Source organism: Dysidea avara, chromosome 3 (assembly GCF_963678975.1).
Source record: "Dysidea avara chromosome 3, odDysAvar1.4, whole genome shotgun sequence".
NCBI classification, from domain to species: Eukaryota; Metazoa; Porifera; class Demospongiae; order Dictyoceratida; family Dysideidae; genus Dysidea; species Dysidea avara.
Window position 1 is genome coordinate 2,055,644 of NC_089274.1, and position 18,843 is coordinate 2,074,486.

Sequence of the window (18,843 nt, forward strand, 5' to 3'; positions counted from 1 at the left end):
TCTAATAAAATCATTAAAGTCACCCACTGATAATTTTAACATCTATAACTACATTACTTTTGCAAGAGGCAACACCAGATCTGGGATTAACCAAAAACTGAATCATCCAAGGACATCATCAGTAACACAACATCATTTTTACTTTAACAGGATAGCCAGACTATACAATTACTTACCAGTCATTGATCTTTCACTATCTACCAACACAATTAAATATCGTTTAACTAACTACTTATGGTCGCATTTTACTAATAACTTCAACCCTGAGAGAGCTTGTACATTTCACCTTTTGTGCCCTTGCCACCACTGCTCTAGAGCGCCAATTTCTACCAATTTTAAACTCTAGCTATCTATTGTAATTATAAGTAACTAACAGTTGTAATTATTAGTTATTGCTCTGTATTGTATGTATGTTTCTTTGGCAGTGGGTATCTATTACCTACTGACCTTTAATGCAGTCCTGAACTGCATTAAAAAGTACTAAAATAAATAAATAAATAAATAATAGGCGCGTTGCCAATCCTTTATTACGTGTATTATCTATGATTTTACTAGACTGCAGCTGTTACAAAAACTAATTAAACTCACCAGTACGATAAGAGGGATCCCCCTGATCAGCCATCAATTTGAGCACCAGAAAGAGTTGAAACACGAAACTGTCCACAATGTTCTGCAAGGGCGTCCACTCTTACCTATTGTTTTGCAAGCAGGCAAGGGCGTCCACTCCCATAACCATATATGGTCAATCTAGACGCCTTTAATATAAATTGTGATTCTCCCGTGCGCTTTATTAGAACATAGAAAATTTACCGGTACGAGGTGCACAAGTCGACAGTGACAATAAGGAATGATCATATTTGAGAGATCACTTTCGTTTGGTGTATACTTGTTATTTCTCGTCCATACGTGCAAAGCGCCATCACCACTGGACTATACTAAACCAACGAATTGCTCGTCTAATCAGTTCTATCAAACCGCCAATCTCTCGTGTGTGGACTGCGCCCCAGGTCAAGTACCAGGAGATGATGGTACGTCATTTTAGTATTGATTTGGATTGTGGGGCTCATTTATTAGAATGTGTTATGTTTATTATGGTGTCTAGGTTACCACTGCGCATGCTCAGATGGATACATATTGTCCAGTTATCCAATAGGGGACACGACCACTTGTATATCATGTCCAACTGGCAGTGTAAGAACAAAATTTCACACCATTTTTGTGATGAATGTGTTTGTTGTCTAGGTAACCTCCAGGTCAGGGTGGGTGTGTCTAGTTTGTAATAATGGATATGATGTCAGCACAAGATCATGTGATCCTTGTGGAAGTGGAGAAATATACGGTAAAGTTATGCACCTATCAAAGTTTTGCCCCACCCACCCCATGAGGGCAAAGAGGGGAACTTGACCAAATTCTAAGTCTAATTTTCCTACCCTGAGGCAAAATTGTAGGTCTAATCCCCCTCCTTCTATATTATACCATCCCAATACTGTATAGCCTAAATATTTCGAGGGGGAAAATTTTTTGCTGATTTTGTGATTTTGGGGGTTATCAGTGAAAATTATAGCCTTGAAATATTTAGACCTCCATATAGTCTAATACAATTTGGGAGTGTTTGCAAATCTGCCAAAATTTTATTTTTAGCAACATTGTTCAACCTCGAAATATTTGCACCTCAAATTATTTAGGCTATACGGTACTTTGTTGCAAGCATTGTCTAAACCCCCACACCTGGGGCCAAATTTTTTTATATCAAATCCCTTGTTTGCCCGCATGGGGGTAGTTGGGGCAAAACTTTAATAGGTGCATTAGACATTGGGGATGACTAATATTTTGGCAATATTTCCATCCTACTAGAAGACACAGTGACTAATGGAGGGGTGAGATCATGTGCCAGTTGTCCCACTGGTACAGTACCAGATGATAGTGGTTTTGACTGTGTTGGTGAAACTAGTACATTTGAGACAGTGGGTGTGCATTATATGGGTATTTTGTTACTATGACAACTATTACAGGTTAATGGACCGTTCCAATACTATAATAATCACTTCGCTTCAGCAAGGACTATGTGTGAGGTGTGTTGAGTAGTTTTAAACTCTTCCATCACTTGACAGCCACAGGTGTAGTGATCACAAATGCCATCAACCTGAGCTCAGTTGGTTATTAGTGAACCGCAAAACTTATTCTGCAGTTTATATATATCCCAGTACATGGAAATGTCAAAGTGCCGCGCTGGGTAATAGCTAACTTATCACCCAGTGCATAGGTTTTCTATTAGTGTATGGATTATATCCCAGGCAATATCTTAGTTATCGTCGCCTCAGACTCAGGTGATAACTACAATATTGCCATCGTACTGGGATATAACTAAGAGACCAGCCATTATTAAACATTTCCATTATACAGTAACTGTGTAGCCTCTATTAGTAGCTGTGGACATCCAAACTGCAAATCGTGCACTTACCATTTCCACATATATAGTACTCATTACTTGTATTTTGTTATAGTGCCATTGTAGATTTGACCTTTGGTGACCATTTTTTGTCTTCATCTCCCATTAACTAACTTGTTAAAACATGGTATCCAGTAAACGTATTGTTATTTGAAGTTAATTCTATTAGTTGCAAAAATTCTTTGTGTTTCTTGTGGAGGTAGTAGTTATGACAAACTCCTGGACCAACATTTATAAGTCATTTTATATTATTGAATGTATATCAGCACATTGCTGTCTTTCCAATATAATATAATCATAATCAAGGTAAATTATCTCAAAATTCACGAGTAGACCACTCCAAATACATTACATTATCTGTTTCCCGTCCACTACTCTCATCTCATTACTGGCAGTCATCATTCCGTTTATTCCAATTATTTCAGATTATTCTTACATACTGCGCAGGCTCAGTACTTGTAACAGTCAAGTCAGCTTTTGGGTTTTTGCAACTTAAAAAAAGTAAGGTACAAGCTAAAGCATGCTTTTATGAAACTTTATGATTGTGCCAAGAAAATGATGGCTTGAAAAGTTTCCAATCTTATAATGGAAATGGACCGCCCACAAGCAAATATGTCTGAGTCCAGGACAGGAAACAGAGAATATATTTGGAGTGCCCTAATACAAATGATCATAATTTTGGAATGAAATCACCGATTAACTTCAAACAAAAACTGGGTTGTATCATTCAATAAGATCTTTACTTTGGTACCATGTTTTAACAAATGGATAAAAATATAAATGATAAAATTTTCTGAGAATATGATCTAAGCTCACCAAAGGTCAAATCTGCAATGCCACTATGTCATCTAAAAGTTTCATGGTTATGAAAAGTGTACCATTTTTGCATTGTGCCGGAGACCATCTGGTTTTTGAATGAGTGAAAATACAAGACAGTAGTAAACTATTGTTTGATAAGAGACAACTATAATAGAGCAGTCATTAGATGTAAAGGATAATTAAAGGAGCAGTATACTAGTGCAGCACTAGCAAAGCTGTAAACTAATGATTTCACTGGGCCAGTGGAATGATGCAAGCTACCAAAGTAAACAGAAATGTATGGAACTCACATTACAAGTGTATCAGTCACAAATATGGTAGCTAATGGACAAAGTTACATTAATAAGTAAAAATGGTACACATTAAGGAGCCATAGATTCACTAACATATTCTTCAATTCTCACTTCATAACCTCTTCTCAAATTCTGTAAGTGGATTTGTTGTCCACCATTCATCTTGCTACATATATATCAGATTTATGTTAACTATCAGTTATTCCACCATAAATGCACACTTCCATTTACTTACACAACATGCATTATCACCAAAGTTTAAATGGCTTTGCTAGTGCTGCACCTTTAAACACCTCAATGTTCTATAGTTTTTATACCACACCTAATACCACCAAACCCATAAACTCCACACTACACAACACTTATGGCTCCTGCTAATACATACTCAATGTTAACTGGTCACTCATTTAGTCAATTGACCTTATCACGTAAAGTATTTATCTGATCATCATTATTGTGTTTTAGGATGATGGTAGTATTAGGGCATGTCAGCAACTGCTCAATCTCTGTGTTCTGATTGGCTATGATCGGTCCAGTGATGCTTGTGCTAACAGTATACAATTAGCCATGAACAGGTCAGTGTTGTGTTGTTGTTGGCATTGTCATGGTGATGCTCACATGATCTAGTCCTTACATTATTCCTGAGATATACTATCCTGAACGTGTAGCAGATGAGGTACTAGAGGAAACCATTGGAACAACTTTTGTAACCCGAAGTTCTGCAGATGTGAGTGTATGTTTGTGTGTAGTGTTGTGTGTGTGTGTGTGTGTTTGTGTGTGTGTGTGTGTGTGTGTGTGTGTGTGTGTGTGTGTGTGTGTGTGTGTGTGTGTGTGTGTGCGTACATGTGTGTAGAGCAGTGTATGTTGTGCCTGTTAATAAATCACAATGTCCAAACTAGGTACCCAGTTGCTGTTGTTGGTACTTGAGTGAGTAACTTTACTTACTTTGCTTTGCTCCAGCTGTAGTAATGGGGCTTAACTGGGAAAAAGCAAATGTCATTTCTCCTGGAGGATTTTCCTGTACTGACTCACAGAACCTGTTAGTGTACATGTGGCATGATGGCAACCGTAGGCTTTGTTTTGTCTTTTTATGTGTGGAATACATGTGTTGTCTTAAAATACTCTAATAGAACAATCAATTAGAATAACCATCACTTGTACACATCCCATCCTCCCACCCTCCTCACTACAGGGATCTACACACTTACCACTAGTGACTGCTATGTACTCACTGGATGGATCATTTATTACCCTCCGTGATGTCACTGATGACATTATAGTGAGTAATGGTCACCTGATCTCATGTGATCTCCTAGTTGTGTATAATATCAGATATGCAAAGACCGACCATCACGTCAACAATCAACTTTCAGAGTGGGTGTGGCCTACCACATTGAGGTGAGCAGCTGTTAATATTCCCCCGACCTGTCCACCAAGATGGCTGCCATGTTGACCTTACATTATAATGGGGGGCTATGAATGTTCAAATTGTTAGTTGGATGGTGGGTTTTACAGTATTGAAGAGGAGAACAATAGGAATGGTGATATGGAAATAAATTCTTTATTGGGGAGATATTTCATATGTTGACTCTAGTGCTCAAACAAATAGCAATTTGAATAGTTGTTAACAAAACTACCAAATATTCAATTATTCTTTAAGCTTATACTTCTATTGAATAAGTATTGAAACCTTTTGTTAGGGAGCAACGTAAAGCCTAAGAACTATTTCTATCTTTTCTAAAATAGAATTTTTACATCATAGATACATCACTTCATTCACAATCTTAAGTTTCAAGGGCTGGCTTTTCCATCTGAATACAATGTACAAAGTGTTAATTATTTGAATAGTGTGTTAATGAATCAAACAGTGTCATGCCAACCAAGTAACAGAATAATCATATCTGCACTAGTTTTATACTATGGTACAGCTCATTTAGAGGTTTTCTAAATCACTTAGTCACCTGACATGTTCATTTAGTTGTACATGTCACATTATAACACAAAGACACACCACAATACTTGGTGTCTTTCCATGTCTTACTCCAGCATTGTGTGCATCACTGTCGAACAACTCAGTTTATCAGTATTAGCTTAACAGAACAAGCTAACTTTTACTGTCACGAATCACCAGGTAGTTATCACTAGTAACAGTTAAAGATTATTGCTCTTCTCTTTGTTCTGCAAAATAATTCTGGAAAAATAGTAGACTAAGCACATCTTACACAGTAGTAATAGTCTCCATGGTTACCCATACCCACCCGCCAAATAATTTATTTTTGTGGGCACCATATCAATTTCAGGACGAGAAGCAAAGGAACTGTTCAATAGCTCTCTCCACACTTGTGCCATATGGCTATAAAGGTACTTTTAAACTATTTCAACATTTAGTCTAAATACAGTAAGTTACCACAATATTGTGTACTGCGACCACCTGTTAAATATAGTCTTATTCCATGAGGAGTCATATTGGAGCAGGTTTACTGTATTATTATTATGTACAGGATATCCCATAGTTTACCATATATGGCAATGTGTTATTTGTAGTGTGGTGTGGCCATTGACAAGTTGGAATACAGTATTGAAGATCCTGTCTTCTTCGATCTCTGTATCCTATACTATTCCATAATGGAATGAAATTGTGGGTATAGTTACATTCCTGAACCACATATCAGATATTTTGGACAGTTCTCGTACACTCCATCCAATTCCTGTTCTGATTGAGGAGTATGCGAATGAGCGAGGAATGGAGGTCAACCAAGGTGTGTTTGTGTGTGTATGTCTGTAGTGTAGAGTGAAGTTTATTACCCAACTGTACTAATAATGGGATATTGTGGTAAAAATGAAGTCTTGTATATGTAACGGATGAGTTCATGTGGGAATTTAGCTGTCCACACCTTCACTTGTGAGGTGTTCTGGGCGGTATAAGTATTGCACCAAGGAAGATTTGCCTGCATTGATTCTTATAGTAGTGTATGAACCAGTAGAGTAGTTTACAGGTGACTGTAATGAGCAGGCAAGTGTGTGTAAAATGACAGTTGAATGTTTGAGGTGTATACGTAATGTGTGTGCTTGTGTATGTACTGAGATCTTCACATTAAATTTATTTGTGTTCATTGTGACTGTTCTGTACAGAGTGTTCTCAGTGTACAAGTAGATATCACCAATTATTGTGATCTCTACACAGATCATGTCATTATCATCATCATTGCTAACATTGTTTGTAGGATCAAATGAGGGACAATGGCAGTTTGTGAAGAGGTTCTTCCTCTATGAGAATGTCTCCACTAACGGTGACCAGATTAAAGTGGCTTCCACTATGCAACTACTGTAAGTACATGACTGAGACATTAAGCTGACGGGAGGGGGGCTTTGATGTGTGTATCAGTAGTATCTACAATTAATCATTGTTGGTTTCTAAACTTAACCATTATTAGGAGTGTACATATGCATTAAAAAATTGTGTTTTGTTGTATCTGTTAGTACTGGTGTGTGTGCGTGTGCGTGCATGCGTACGTGCGTGCGTGCGTGCGTGCGTGCGTGCATGTGTGTTGTCCACTGAACACACTATTGTGTGTCTTGATAGTCCTGCTTTTGAAAATAGCTGACTTGTACCGTCGGTGTCCTGTAGAAGAAATGATTGTTCAATAAGAGTATTGTGTATATTAAAACTTGAGGAATAATGTCATGTAGTATTTGAACACTTTTAAAATGAATATCCGCTCTTCCTATTGTATGTTTGATAATCAGTCAATAAGTCTAAGTCCTTGAAATTAGATTAGGTAATCCTAAGGCTGCAGCACATGTTGCTGTCAGACCTTCAGTGCTGGTCACTGTAAAGTGTTAGTAATAATAATAATAATCATTTGTTTACTTAAAATTCATGTTAAGCAATTATGACTGCCTATTACTTTATCCCAGTATTCGTCCAGACTCTGATGGACACATCTTCACACCATATTTGAGGATCTCTTATGTCTTAGTGAGCTCTTCTACTACTTCTTTTGAGGTATCATGTGATCTGTTGTTTGTGTAAAGTGTGATTGTATGTTTGATAATACAGTCGTCATTCGGAGTACAATATTCACAAGATAGGCAACCATTTGACCTTGGAATGGGAGTGAGTAATGTGTGTGTGTGAGTGTGTGTGTGCATATGTGTGTGAGTAAGTGAGTGAGTGAGAATCTGTTTCTCTTTTACATGATTACAGATCACCACGGCAATCTTGTCAGTAGCAGTATTTGTGTATGTTGGTTTACTAGTAAGTGGCTACATGAGAAGAACTGGATCATTCTTCTGTGAACCAAAGGTATAAGAAGTTTACACACACACACACACGCACGCACACACACACACACAAACACAATGCAATACACACGCACATACACAACACACACACAGGTATCTATATTAATTTTATTGTTCTTCGTAGACATTCCTTTACTTGACTGTTCAGTTGTGCTACTATCTTGCTACTGCCATGTTTGTTGTTCTTGTGTTTGGCTGTACCTTCTGGTTGATATTCTTTAAGGTGAGCTGGTCACCTTAGGAATAGTGTCCATCTAATAATTTCATGCAGGCTCAGTCTACTCTAATTTCTACACTCCTCACAGAAAGTCAGGAAGTGGTGTTTGAAGTTTTGTTAGGCCTGTCATTTTCTTTTCAGGTTAGAAGAACTATTTGTACTGCTCTTGTTATGTTTTGGTGTGCATTATTTAGGTCCTGTATGTATTGTGGTTGCTATGGTTTCAGTCACAAGTAGACATTTTCTTACTTGACTGGGAACGTCCGAGAGGAAATCAGACCAATCCAACTACTGGAGATAAGCCTGTTTCCATGGCACCGGTGTCAATATGGCGTACATATTTTGTTGCCAATGAATGGAATGAAATTCAGGTATGAGAATGTGACATGGAGTCTGGAACTAGTGATTTAGAGCATTATTCCATACTACAGTCAATGAGGAAGATCAACCCAGTGTTACTGTTGTTCCTAGTTACACTAATACTACAGGTAAATGCTATACTAAATGGATCAGTATTGAGTGGTATAGTGGGGACATTCAAATTAAGAAAGCATGTACACTATGAACATGTGTCACTTCTTTTTTTAATTTTTACAAACCAATATGATTTGTTCTATCCATTGTTAACAGATTTAAATATAAATAGTTTGTTATTTTTCTATTTAGAACTTCAGTTTTATATTTGTTGAACTTCACATAGACATCAACGTTTAATTTGTATTAAGCTTCATTGTTCTTGTTCAGGTACTAGGATTTGGTAACCTAGCAACCAGGGATCCCAGGGTGGAGTTGTTCCCTTCAGAAGAAGACTACGTTGCTGATCATAGTCAAATTATTCGATTCTCAGTCATTTCATTATCGTTCCTCATTATTGCTGTGTTGCTGGTGAGCAGTTGAGGATCACTGTAATCTGTTGGTTTGTACTGTTGCTAAGAGATGGTTTAGCCACCTGTAATGTTTATACGTGACCAGCTCTGTGAAAATCAGTCTTATATCCTTTACTAAAGTCTGACTTTTACAGTTCATATTTTCTGTAAAGTCTATTATAATGTTAACTAGTTACAGGTTGCTCAGGAGATATAAGAGGTCTCTGTCACCTGAACACATCAATATTCTTTTGTAGTGGGAGTATGGGTATTTCAGTGCCATCATTAATGTGCTACACAGATCACGTGGTCACTAGCTCTTTTTAATGAACTTGGGTCACGTGATCTCAATTAGATTATTTACTAAGCTTTGTAAGCAGCAAAGAGATGCGCACATTTGCTGTGGGAATGTTTGTGCCACATAAACGGCAGTAGTTAATTCCCACAGGATATGGCACTGATCCATAATCCCACTACCCACATAAGCAAGGTGCACTTGGGATGATGGATTGATGTGTATAACTCTTTGGTGATCTCAATACTATCATGTAGAGGGAAAACAAAAATGGAAAAAAATGTGAACATGTTAAAGTAAATATGTGAGAGTACATCAGTGCTATATACCATTGACAATGAGATCAGATCATACATCTTGATAATGATGGGGCTACTGATGCCAGTTGCTGAGGTTCCATCCTTATGTAAAGTAAGTAAGATGCACTCTTCCATCTTCCTAAAGTTTGGATTGTAGAATCATCCAGGCCTGCTGTCGCTGCTGTAGTTGCTGCACCAATTCTAAAACTGTGGCCAGCAAAGTCCTTAGCTGGCAAATTGGCTGCTGTGAGAGCTGATCTTACTTCACTCACAAATCTCGGTTTAGTCAATGCAGTTTCATTCTGCCATCGGAAAAGTGGGCCTGGATTATTTCTCCGCTGTGACAAGTAGACCAGGAGAGCAGATACTGGGCACAGGTCGTCCCCTGTCTTCCCTATGACAACCCTTGTACCTTCTCTACCTTGGTCAGTCTTACTCTGCTTTATCAATAGGGAGATGATGGATGGTCTCTTGGCATTATTCACAGCGACATCACTAAATGATAAGTGAGTATTTGGATCATATGCCCCATCATGTGGAATGGTGATCTCTCCTGAACGACAGAAGGAGAAGAATGTTGTCATTGCGGCTGCCCACAGCATTGATTGGTTGTAAGGGCTGTGATCCCCTGCGAACCATGCTCTTTTCATTTTCCTGAGAATGGAGGGAGTAATGGGCAGACGAGAGTGTGTAGGTTTTCCTGATTTTCCGGCTCTTCACACCTTTTAAGATTTGCCTTAGTCTTGGCATGTGGTCAATTGTGGTGTCAGGGAAGCCATGTGCAATTTGTAATTGCCTCACTCCGGGTAAGTATGTTTTGATCGTATTGTGAGAGAGACCTTGTTGACCTAGACATGCTGTATAATAGCAGAGTATGTTCTCTGATGTTGGTAGCGGGGTGATAGAGAAGCTCTTACAAAAGTCTAAATACCTCTTTTCTGCAGCCTTGTAAGTTTTCTTTGTAGATGGAGCTAGGGCTGCTGAATAATAGTGTTGAACTGCTTTGTCCAAGCTGTGGATGTCCATGTTAGGTTTTGTGATAGTAGGGGTATTAAAGCTGTTGGTATTTTGGGCTGGTTTGGTGATGCCTTGGGGACCTGTGAGTGGAAGAAATGTAGGTTATTTCGTGATAGGGCATCTGCTAATGAATTATTTTTTCCTGCAATGTGTATGGAAGAGAACCAGAAGTTGTGATATGATGCCAGGAATACTAGTAAGCGTATTAGATGCATTAGGTGGTTATTGCTGCTGTAAGTGCTATTGAGGACCTGAACTACAGCCAAGTTATCCACTACAAACTGCACAATCTTTCCTCTCCACTGTGGTCCATACAATGCTGCTGCGACCACTACTGGGAAAAGCTCCTTCACTGCGATTGACCACTCTTTGAGATGGTCTGGCCATTGGAAGTTAAACCAGTGGAGGTTCCACAAGGCACCACAACCCCAGGAGCCTGAAACATCTGAGTACACTGTTATATCCACCGAGTATTTCTTCAGATCCCACAACATGGAGATACCATTCCATCTATCAGCAAACAGATGCCACCACAAAAGATCTGCCCGTGCTGGTGCATTCAGCCCCATGTGATGAGAAGGAAGAGATCCCACATCCTTCAGGGCATACAATCTTCTCAAAAATGGCCTTCCTGGCTGGACAACTTTTGTGGCAAATTGTAGCAGACCTGTGAGGGACTCAAGTGCCTTCCTTGTTATTGCCCCACGTTTAGACACTACCTGTAAGGCTTTTGATAGTTCCTCTTTAAGGTTTTCCAGTTTACTTCTGGGTAGGCGTATCTGCATGGCCACTGTGTCAACCTCAATTCCTAAAAAAAGTTAGGCAGGCGGAAGGGCCTTCCAGTTTTGAAAGTTCTAGAGGCACCCCTAATCTTGCGCAAGTGGAGACTAGGATCTGTTTTTGGTCCTCAGCCTGCTGTTTGCTGTCTGCTACCAGGATGAAGTCATCCAGGTAGTGGAGCAGTCTAAGAATCCCATTATTGATAAGGACCCATTGAAGAGCATCTGCTACAGCTGAGAAAATAATGGGTGCGGAACGTAATCCAAATGGTAACATCTTGTCAATGTACACCGTTTTGTCCCATAGAATGCCTAAAAATAGCTGGTCATCTGGGTGCACAGGGACATTCCTATATGCCTCCTGAATGTCTGCCTTTACCAAGTGAGAACTTCTGCCAGCCTCTAACACAAGCGATGACAGGTGATCTATAGAGGGATATTTAAGAGATGAGTACTCTGTGGATATTGAATCATTAACACTCCTTTTTTCAGGTGCTGACAAGTCTGTGATTAACCTCCATTTTCCTGGCTTATTCTTTTTGGGGATTACCCCTATGGGGCTAATTTGTATCCTTTTTGGTTGGTCCCCCAACTGAAACTGTAGCATTCTTCCTAGGTGCACCTCTCTGAGAAGGTACTCATGGATGATCTGAGGTTGTTGTGAATGTAAGTTGGTTGTAGCTGGGCTACAGTGATATTGACAATTAATACCCACTCTGAAACCTTGCTCCAGGCCATTAGTTATGTATTGTACAAAATTTTCATCAGGGTGGCAACACAATGCCTGATTCCACTCATCTATCTTGAGAGGGCTTCCTGTATCTCTACTGACTTGATGTAGTCTCTGTGTGGGCCTGCAGCTATCCAGAGCCACTAGTTTGTCCATGTATGTGTATTTCCCTTCTTTGATCATCCCAGTGCTATGGAGTGTTAGGTCCAGATCTATGGGAGAGAGAGGTCTATCAATCATGAATCACACCAACTATGGTGATGACAGAACCTCTGGGGCCTAGTGTACAAAAGTAGGTTAACCTCTGCTTGTGACCTATGGATATGTGGTCTACCTGCTATGGAGGTGTGGGACGCTCTATACGTGTGTGTGTGTGCGGGCAAGTACGAGTAAGATGAACATACCACACCATACATATATACGTATGAGCAAATATTAGAGTCTAGTAATAATATTCTCATAATTTTTTTTTTCCAATTACAAATACCTCCAAAAAAAAAACAGATAGAGCATCATATACAAATCATAAAGGCTGCACACAGCCAAATCAAAGTTTAGTAGTCATGTCACTTTGCTTTCTTCACCAGCGGGCACTCTGTTGCTCTGTGTCTTTCCCCACAATGCACACAGCAGTGGCTGAAGTGGCAAGAGGCCTTGTTGCAGTGACCATCAAAGTTCCATTTATAACAATGTAGGTCTCTTGCTGGTCTTTTTCCTTTTGACCCTTGGTCTACTCCTTGATATGTCTGCTTGATGATAGGAGTTGCAGGGAGCTGGGAAGGTAGACAGCGACCATAAATGGTCAAGTTCAGCTCCCCCCATTTTTTTGATGCCCCTTGCCGCAGCCCACTCTCTATACTCCTGGTCATATCGTAACCACTGAGAGCCTGCCAAATCATGGTGTAGCTGAAGGATTAGGTGCAGGTGGACTGCAAGGCCAACTGATTCCTCCTTGGTGGTTGATGAAGCTGACACCAGAGCAGCCATCATTCTGGAGTAGGCCTGCAACCAAGAGCGGAGGTCAGAAATGACTTTTCGTTTTGTTTGGGTATGATCAGTAGGTCTCATGATCAGCAGTTTTCCATCATGTGATACAGAAAAATTTGTCTGCACCCGCTGGGCTCCATCCAGAAGCGTTGAGAGATCAATGTATTCCCAATGTTGAATTTTTTCAAGGAGCTTGGTTGGAATGGGTGGTAGCCCGTCTGCTACGATTGACGTTGGCATTGGTCTTGGTGTAATTGCAACGGTGTGATCCGGAGTGTCTTCAAGGGTAGGAATCAGTCTGGGTAGATCAGGTGTGAGATTGGGATCTACTGGTAGGACAGGAATTATCGGTGGTAACTCTGGTGAATCAGTGGCAGAGCCTGAATAGAGCAACACTTGCAAGTAAAGCCAGGACCACCCGTCAGCTGGCTATGCACTACACAGAAGTGTATAACAAAACATGGTTCGGGTGACTGACTGCCAAGACTACCCGTCTATGGCCACAACTGATTGTACAATACTTAACAGCAGTCTGCCTGCTACCACTGGACACTGACCATGACCACCCATCATGCTCAACATTAGCCTTTCTACACTCTGTACTCCTGGCCCGCTATCAGGATAGCTGAAGTTGCATTTTTTCTTTATACATGTTTGAAGCACATTGGGACAAAGAACAGGTTAACGTTTTTGCTTCCACTTAGTTCATTAAGCCCAGAAAACAGGTCACGTGACCTTCCTAGCTGTCGCCTAATAGTGCAGCCACCTGCTGCTAAATATTGCTTCTTAAAAAATTATTATTATTTGCTATCTATGGTGACCGACATGTATGAAACTATGAAAAAGGAAAATACCTGATCTTGCTTCTACTGTCGAAGGAACTCCAGGGTCAGTAGGAGGGTTGCGGAGAATGTCGGCAACAGCTCCAGCAATCAAATTAATGTCTTCGGGTGCCAGGCGTGTAGTAGGAACGGCTGGTCGCTCGGCATCTGGACTATCACTAGTACTTGGTCTGCTACCTTCGTCACTGGCCATTCTTGGTAGAAACTCAGATGCAACTGAAACTTAGTTGATCTAGTTTTAGCGTTCACAATGTAGAAGAAAATTCTTCTGCAAGCTTGCTGCTCAGCTCAACAAAGACTGTGCTGGCTGTTTTGCTCTGCGATATTTATAGGCCAGCCCTGGAATGCGTACTCCTGCTAAGATATCCTTGGGACCGAGTATTCCTACAATGTGCAGACCTCAACCTGTTAGTTAACCCTGTTTAACCTGGGTTTAAACTTGTAATAACTGGTCAGATTGAACGTGCAACACAACACATTTGTTTGTAAAGATTATGTAATTTCAATCTGAAGTTATGCATCACTAAAGTCCTATGAACAGAAATGCTGTAAGCCTGGTTTCTGCAGAGCCGGTCACTTGTATTTTTGTACACAAAGAACTAAAGTGCCAATATTATTGGGAGAGTGTGTTAAAGCTCTTGAGGGCTAGTGTATGTCAATTGTCCAGCATGTAACCAAGCTACCATGAAGCTGACAAAACGACTCTTGCTTCATATTTTCAGATGAATTCTACGATATTGGAGAAACTAGTGTATTTTACTGGTGGGACTGAAACGGATATCAGATATCATGATAGTATTTCAATATCTGGATAATAATTTGAATAGTTGCAATAGTTTAAAGTAGTTTCATGATTTTCTTTGATACAAAACCTTTGCACTGATTATTATACCACAATCCCAATCATTGTATGAGTACCATGTTTCTTCTGATCTAAATTATGAGTATAGCAAGTGAGAAAATGTTGTGTTTTTATAGTACGGTACCGCCCAAGCGCAACGTCGCACTTCCAACTTTGCTCGAGATTTTAAAAATCGCTAATTAAGGGTCGTGGCAACTGTTTCGCTCGCGATTCTCATGAAGGAAACAGCTGCCACATTGTCTCGCGAGCAAAACAGTTGCCACGCCCTTTAATTAGCGATTTTTAAAATCTCAAGCAAAGTTGCGTGTGCAAACGAGTGCGACGTTGCGCTTGGGCAGTACCATAAGTTATGATGTCACTATCCATAGGAGATGTCCAGTTCAGGATATCTGGATAGTAAAAATTGCTATCCGTTTCAGCTCTAATTTGTAGTACATGTGCACATCCAATATATGTACAGGGTGTATGTTGAATTGTTATCAATTGTAGCGTGTCTACACTGTGTGGGTATATGAACGATTCATTGAACACAAGACACAACAGTTTGTAGATCTCTGTTCAGTCAGTAATGTAAGTTTGTCACTATGTCATAGCAGCTGTTTGTCATGTCACTACCCCCTGTCAGGTGAGCATGCTCATCCTGTCCCACCCACGGTTTGGCTACTACATTCATGGACGTTCACCACATGGACAGGCTGACACTAACATGAAAGAAATGAGCCGAAACCTCAGGAATGAAGCAGTAGGCAGTTGTATTTGTTTGTGTGGTTTGGATGTTTTCAAGTGTTTTGTAGGAGGGGCTGTGTAGTGGGCGTGGCTTGCTTGCAGAGTCAGAGGAGCAACTGTTTTCAGTAGCATTGACAGCAAAATTCCAAGAAGAGTATGATCGTATTCTTGCTCCCATCAGAGCTCAAGTATGTAATCTCACAACGTGTTGTCTATATGCAGTGGAACTGTTTCTTAATGGACACTCAATCCATACATTAATAAGATCACTTGTGTGGCTAATGTCTATGGTTTTATGATAGTGTCCTTACTAATACAGCTGTGTTGTAATATACCATAGGAACTTGTGTGTAGCACCCATGACCACTTTAGGTTCATCTCTTGTGTACCAAAAAAAAAAAAGTTTCCACATTTAGTAGGTGGGGTATGTACCCCTCCCTATACTATAAATGATTTTTTGTATTTACTTGGGACTACATGCAGAAGCTCAAAAGTATATATGTGGGAATTTTTTGCAATCTTTGGGGTAATCCTCAGTACTGCCAGTTGAGCATGGGGTACATAAGCTGCACACAAAAATTTCCTGCAGAAACCGGAAAGCTCCACACCTGGTAGTTTATTGTACATATCTCACCTCACGTACATGAAAATTTCAGAGAGATTAAGGAGAAGAGAAAACGTGATAGTAACAGGAAAAAACAGACGATGAAAGACAAGCAAAAAAAAAAAAAAACTTTTATTAAATAACGGTGTGCTTTATATAGATGAGGCTAGGTGTTATTTTTGATCAAAAGTGGACAGACAGCAGTCTTTGTTGAACCATCATCCAATTCAAGTGTTCCTATAGTTAGTTACCATGTGTGTATGTGTATCTTCTAGATATGGCTCACCCTACACAATGCATTTAACGTCTGTCTAATCATAAACATTTTAAAAAGCCCAGTATAGTCCCAGAGTGCTATGGTATTATCAGTTCACTAACATGTGATGTGTTTAATAGAGAGCAGAAGGAGCTGGAGTACGTGGTGTCCAGGGTATGTTACCAATAGGGATATAACGTGTTACATTATTTGTCACCTTTATCCCACAGGTCAGCAGATATCACGTTCATCTGGGGGGGTGTCTGAGGAGAGTGTAAAAGCCTACAAGGATATGAACACTTTCCTGGCTTCCTTCATTGATCATGTGAGCTTTTTAGATGCAACACAGGAAACTTGACCTTTCACAGTTTATACTATAGAAACCTCTAGTAGCTATAAACTTTCTTGTAAGCAGTGTCATTTTTCAAAGTGACCCGTGCAAGAATTTTAACTGCCATATAGTATTTAGTGAAGCTTAGAATTGTTTAATTGGTGAGTAATTAATTTAGCAGATTGGTGAATTTGGTATATCTGCCAAATGAAATCTTGCCAGTTTTGTTGTGAACCCAATACTACTTCGTGGCTAGAATGATTGATATATTTATAATCCACCAATATCCAGATCGCCAATTAAACTATGTACACACATGAGGTTGATAAGTATAGCACAGCACAACTTAAGTTTACATGGTCAGGTTTCCCATATACAGTCACACACATCATATAGTGACACTACATCCTTCTATAGTCACTGGCTGGAGTGGATTGGGTAGTGAAGGACAAGTTGTTACTGGAGACTGTACTAGGATTGGAGTTGTATGATCCCGTGGATCGATGTCTCCTCTACACTGGTAACTAATGTATTTGGTGTGTTTGTATAACTGTAGAGTGCACTATATTCCCTCAATGAACCAACTTGTGAATTCAGGAATTCATGTCCATCTGAAATACTACAAATACTCGAGTGCTTGTTAAGGATTTTGGTACTCAGATAGTACTCAAGTATTCATTAAGATCACACAGCCCAGCTCACATGATGTATTTGTAATCATGAAATAACACCATGAAAGTTGTAGAGTTTGATTGGTGTAATTTAATGCACATTACTTGTGAGGAACATACTTTAATTACTATTTATTCTTTAATATTAATAACTAGCACTGGTACCTGCCCTACGTGCAGGACTAACTAAAAGTCATGCACGTTACATGAAAAGAATACAATCACCGCCTGGAATCAAACTCAGACCTTTGGTTTATACTTTATAAGGCTTGACCACTTAGCTAAACCTCTAACATCAATAGGAAGGCATTGAAAATCATCTTATAAAAGCATGTATATGTTGACTACTGTAGGTGTTTACTTGTGTTCTGCATGCAGTTTTATAGAAAGAATCTGAGCGAGTTTTGCTTGCACCCTCACATTTAGCATGCTGGAAATGATGAGCAGCGGCAGTTAGAAGCTTCATTTTAAAAGCAAGACAATTTTTAGGGAATGAGTGCTTTGTTTGATGCAAAATCCAGTTGTCGGACACCAAAGGAATGCAAGACAGACAGACAGCTTGTCAGCTTTAGATATATAGATCTACATCGCTAAATGTATGCTGGCAAAGTTTCAGCCTAAACTTTTGGAGTTACAGCCCTACAAAGTAGCAACAAAAAAAGATCAATTTGTATAGCAAGTATAAGGAAATATACTATAGGCACTTACAAAAGTGGTTGTAACTTACGAACACAATGATATACAGAATCACAACTTGCACCATGTTCACTGTGTATAGGAGAAATCATTGCTGGATGAAATTAGTGAAGAAAGATCAAGTGTGATTGCTTACATAGTGTGTATATTATTGCTAATACTTAAAATGTTACAAACTGTTTAAGTAGCCAGTATTCATGATACTTGATCTTTAACACTAGAGAAAACTTGAATACCAAAATCCATAGTCAGTATGACATTCCCAATGTATGCACCCCAGCCGTCCATACATTCATACATTTAGACTTGAAACCAGGACACCTTACCAACCCAGAACGAAAATATTCCACTATCACCTTACAGTCACCTTCTCTCTACACAGATAAAGGATCATTTTCATTCACTTCAATTATTTTCTATGGCAATGAATGGAGTTTACTACTGTTTGATATTCTACTGTTTGCCATAGTTGATCTTGTTGGTCAAAATTATGTACTGGCAGCCATTGTCACTTATATTATTGGATGGGTAAGCAGTGTAAATTATTGGAAACATTTTATTACTCTACTTGATGTGTCCATCTCAGGGAATACGATACATGAGGGATTATCTTGGGAAAAGAAATTTGGGTAGAAAGACGTTAGTTGATGATCGATTTCTGATATGATCACTTAACCTACTGTAATACATGTACACTGTGTCAACTGCACAATAATACAATAAATTGCATTAGTTTAATGTTATACATTATAATGACATGACGTAGAGTCACTTGATTATGGGTAGTCAAATTAAATTT

The 18,843-nt window shown here is 39.3% G+C and overlaps 2 protein-coding genes across 4 annotated transcripts in view; one reads left to right on the forward strand and one right to left on the reverse strand.

The window, feature by feature from the left end:
* The window catches only part of LOC136248822 (uncharacterized), a 49,534-nt gene extending 48,793 nt beyond the window's left edge, over positions 1-741 (reverse strand). For both annotated transcript variants that reach the window (XR_010697836.1, XM_066040633.1), the window contains exon 1: positions 589-741. Coding sequence is in view for 1 of the 2 variants with exons in the window: in XM_066040633.1 (XP_065896705.1) it covers positions 589-622 (34 nt within the window). In the remaining variant the exon portion in view is untranslated. The remainder of the gene's footprint in view (positions 1-588) is intronic.
* Positions 561-18,805, forward strand: LOC136248823 (meckelin-like). 2 transcript variants are annotated; one of them, XM_066040634.1, is made up of 28 exons: positions 561-1,028; positions 1,103-1,191; positions 1,243-1,339; positions 1,855-1,964; positions 2,013-2,072; positions 4,027-4,136; positions 4,189-4,294; positions 4,754-4,840; positions 4,894-4,959; positions 6,106-6,166; positions 6,234-6,320; positions 6,786-6,888; positions 7,480-7,567; positions 7,622-7,678; positions 7,769-7,867; positions 7,991-8,089; positions 8,138-8,224; positions 8,278-8,454; positions 8,515-8,571; positions 8,828-8,968; positions 15,250-15,330; positions 15,386-15,502; positions 15,555-15,674; positions 16,487-16,520; positions 16,577-16,671; positions 17,095-17,197; positions 18,427-18,572; positions 18,631-18,805. In XM_066040634.1, the coding sequence occupies exons 1-28, from the start codon at positions 848-850 to the stop codon at positions 18,709-18,711; spliced, it is 2,739 nt and encodes a 912-aa protein (XP_065896706.1). In that variant the 5' UTR covers positions 561-847; the 3' UTR covers positions 18,712-18,805. The 2 variants fall into 2 exon arrangements, with proteins under 2 accessions (XP_065896706.1, XP_065896707.1); XM_066040635.1 differs by having other exon boundaries at positions 562-1,028; positions 4,189-4,288.
* The last annotated feature ends 38 nt before the right edge of the window (positions 18,806-18,843 follow it).

Bases quoted from the DNA above. Each gene is read 5' to 3' on its own strand.
- LOC136248823 (XM_066040634.1), top strand. From the start codon at position 848: ATGATCATATTTGAGAGATCACTTTCGTTTGGTGTATACTTGTTATTT. The intron at 1,965-2,012 runs GTGGGTGTGCAT...CAACTATTACAG, and splicing joins AAACTAGTACATTTGAGACA to GTTAATGGACCGTTCCAATA. The intron at 8,455-8,514 runs GTATGAGAATGT...TCCATACTACAG, and splicing joins ATGAATGGAATGAAATTCAG to TCAATGAGGAAGATCAACCC.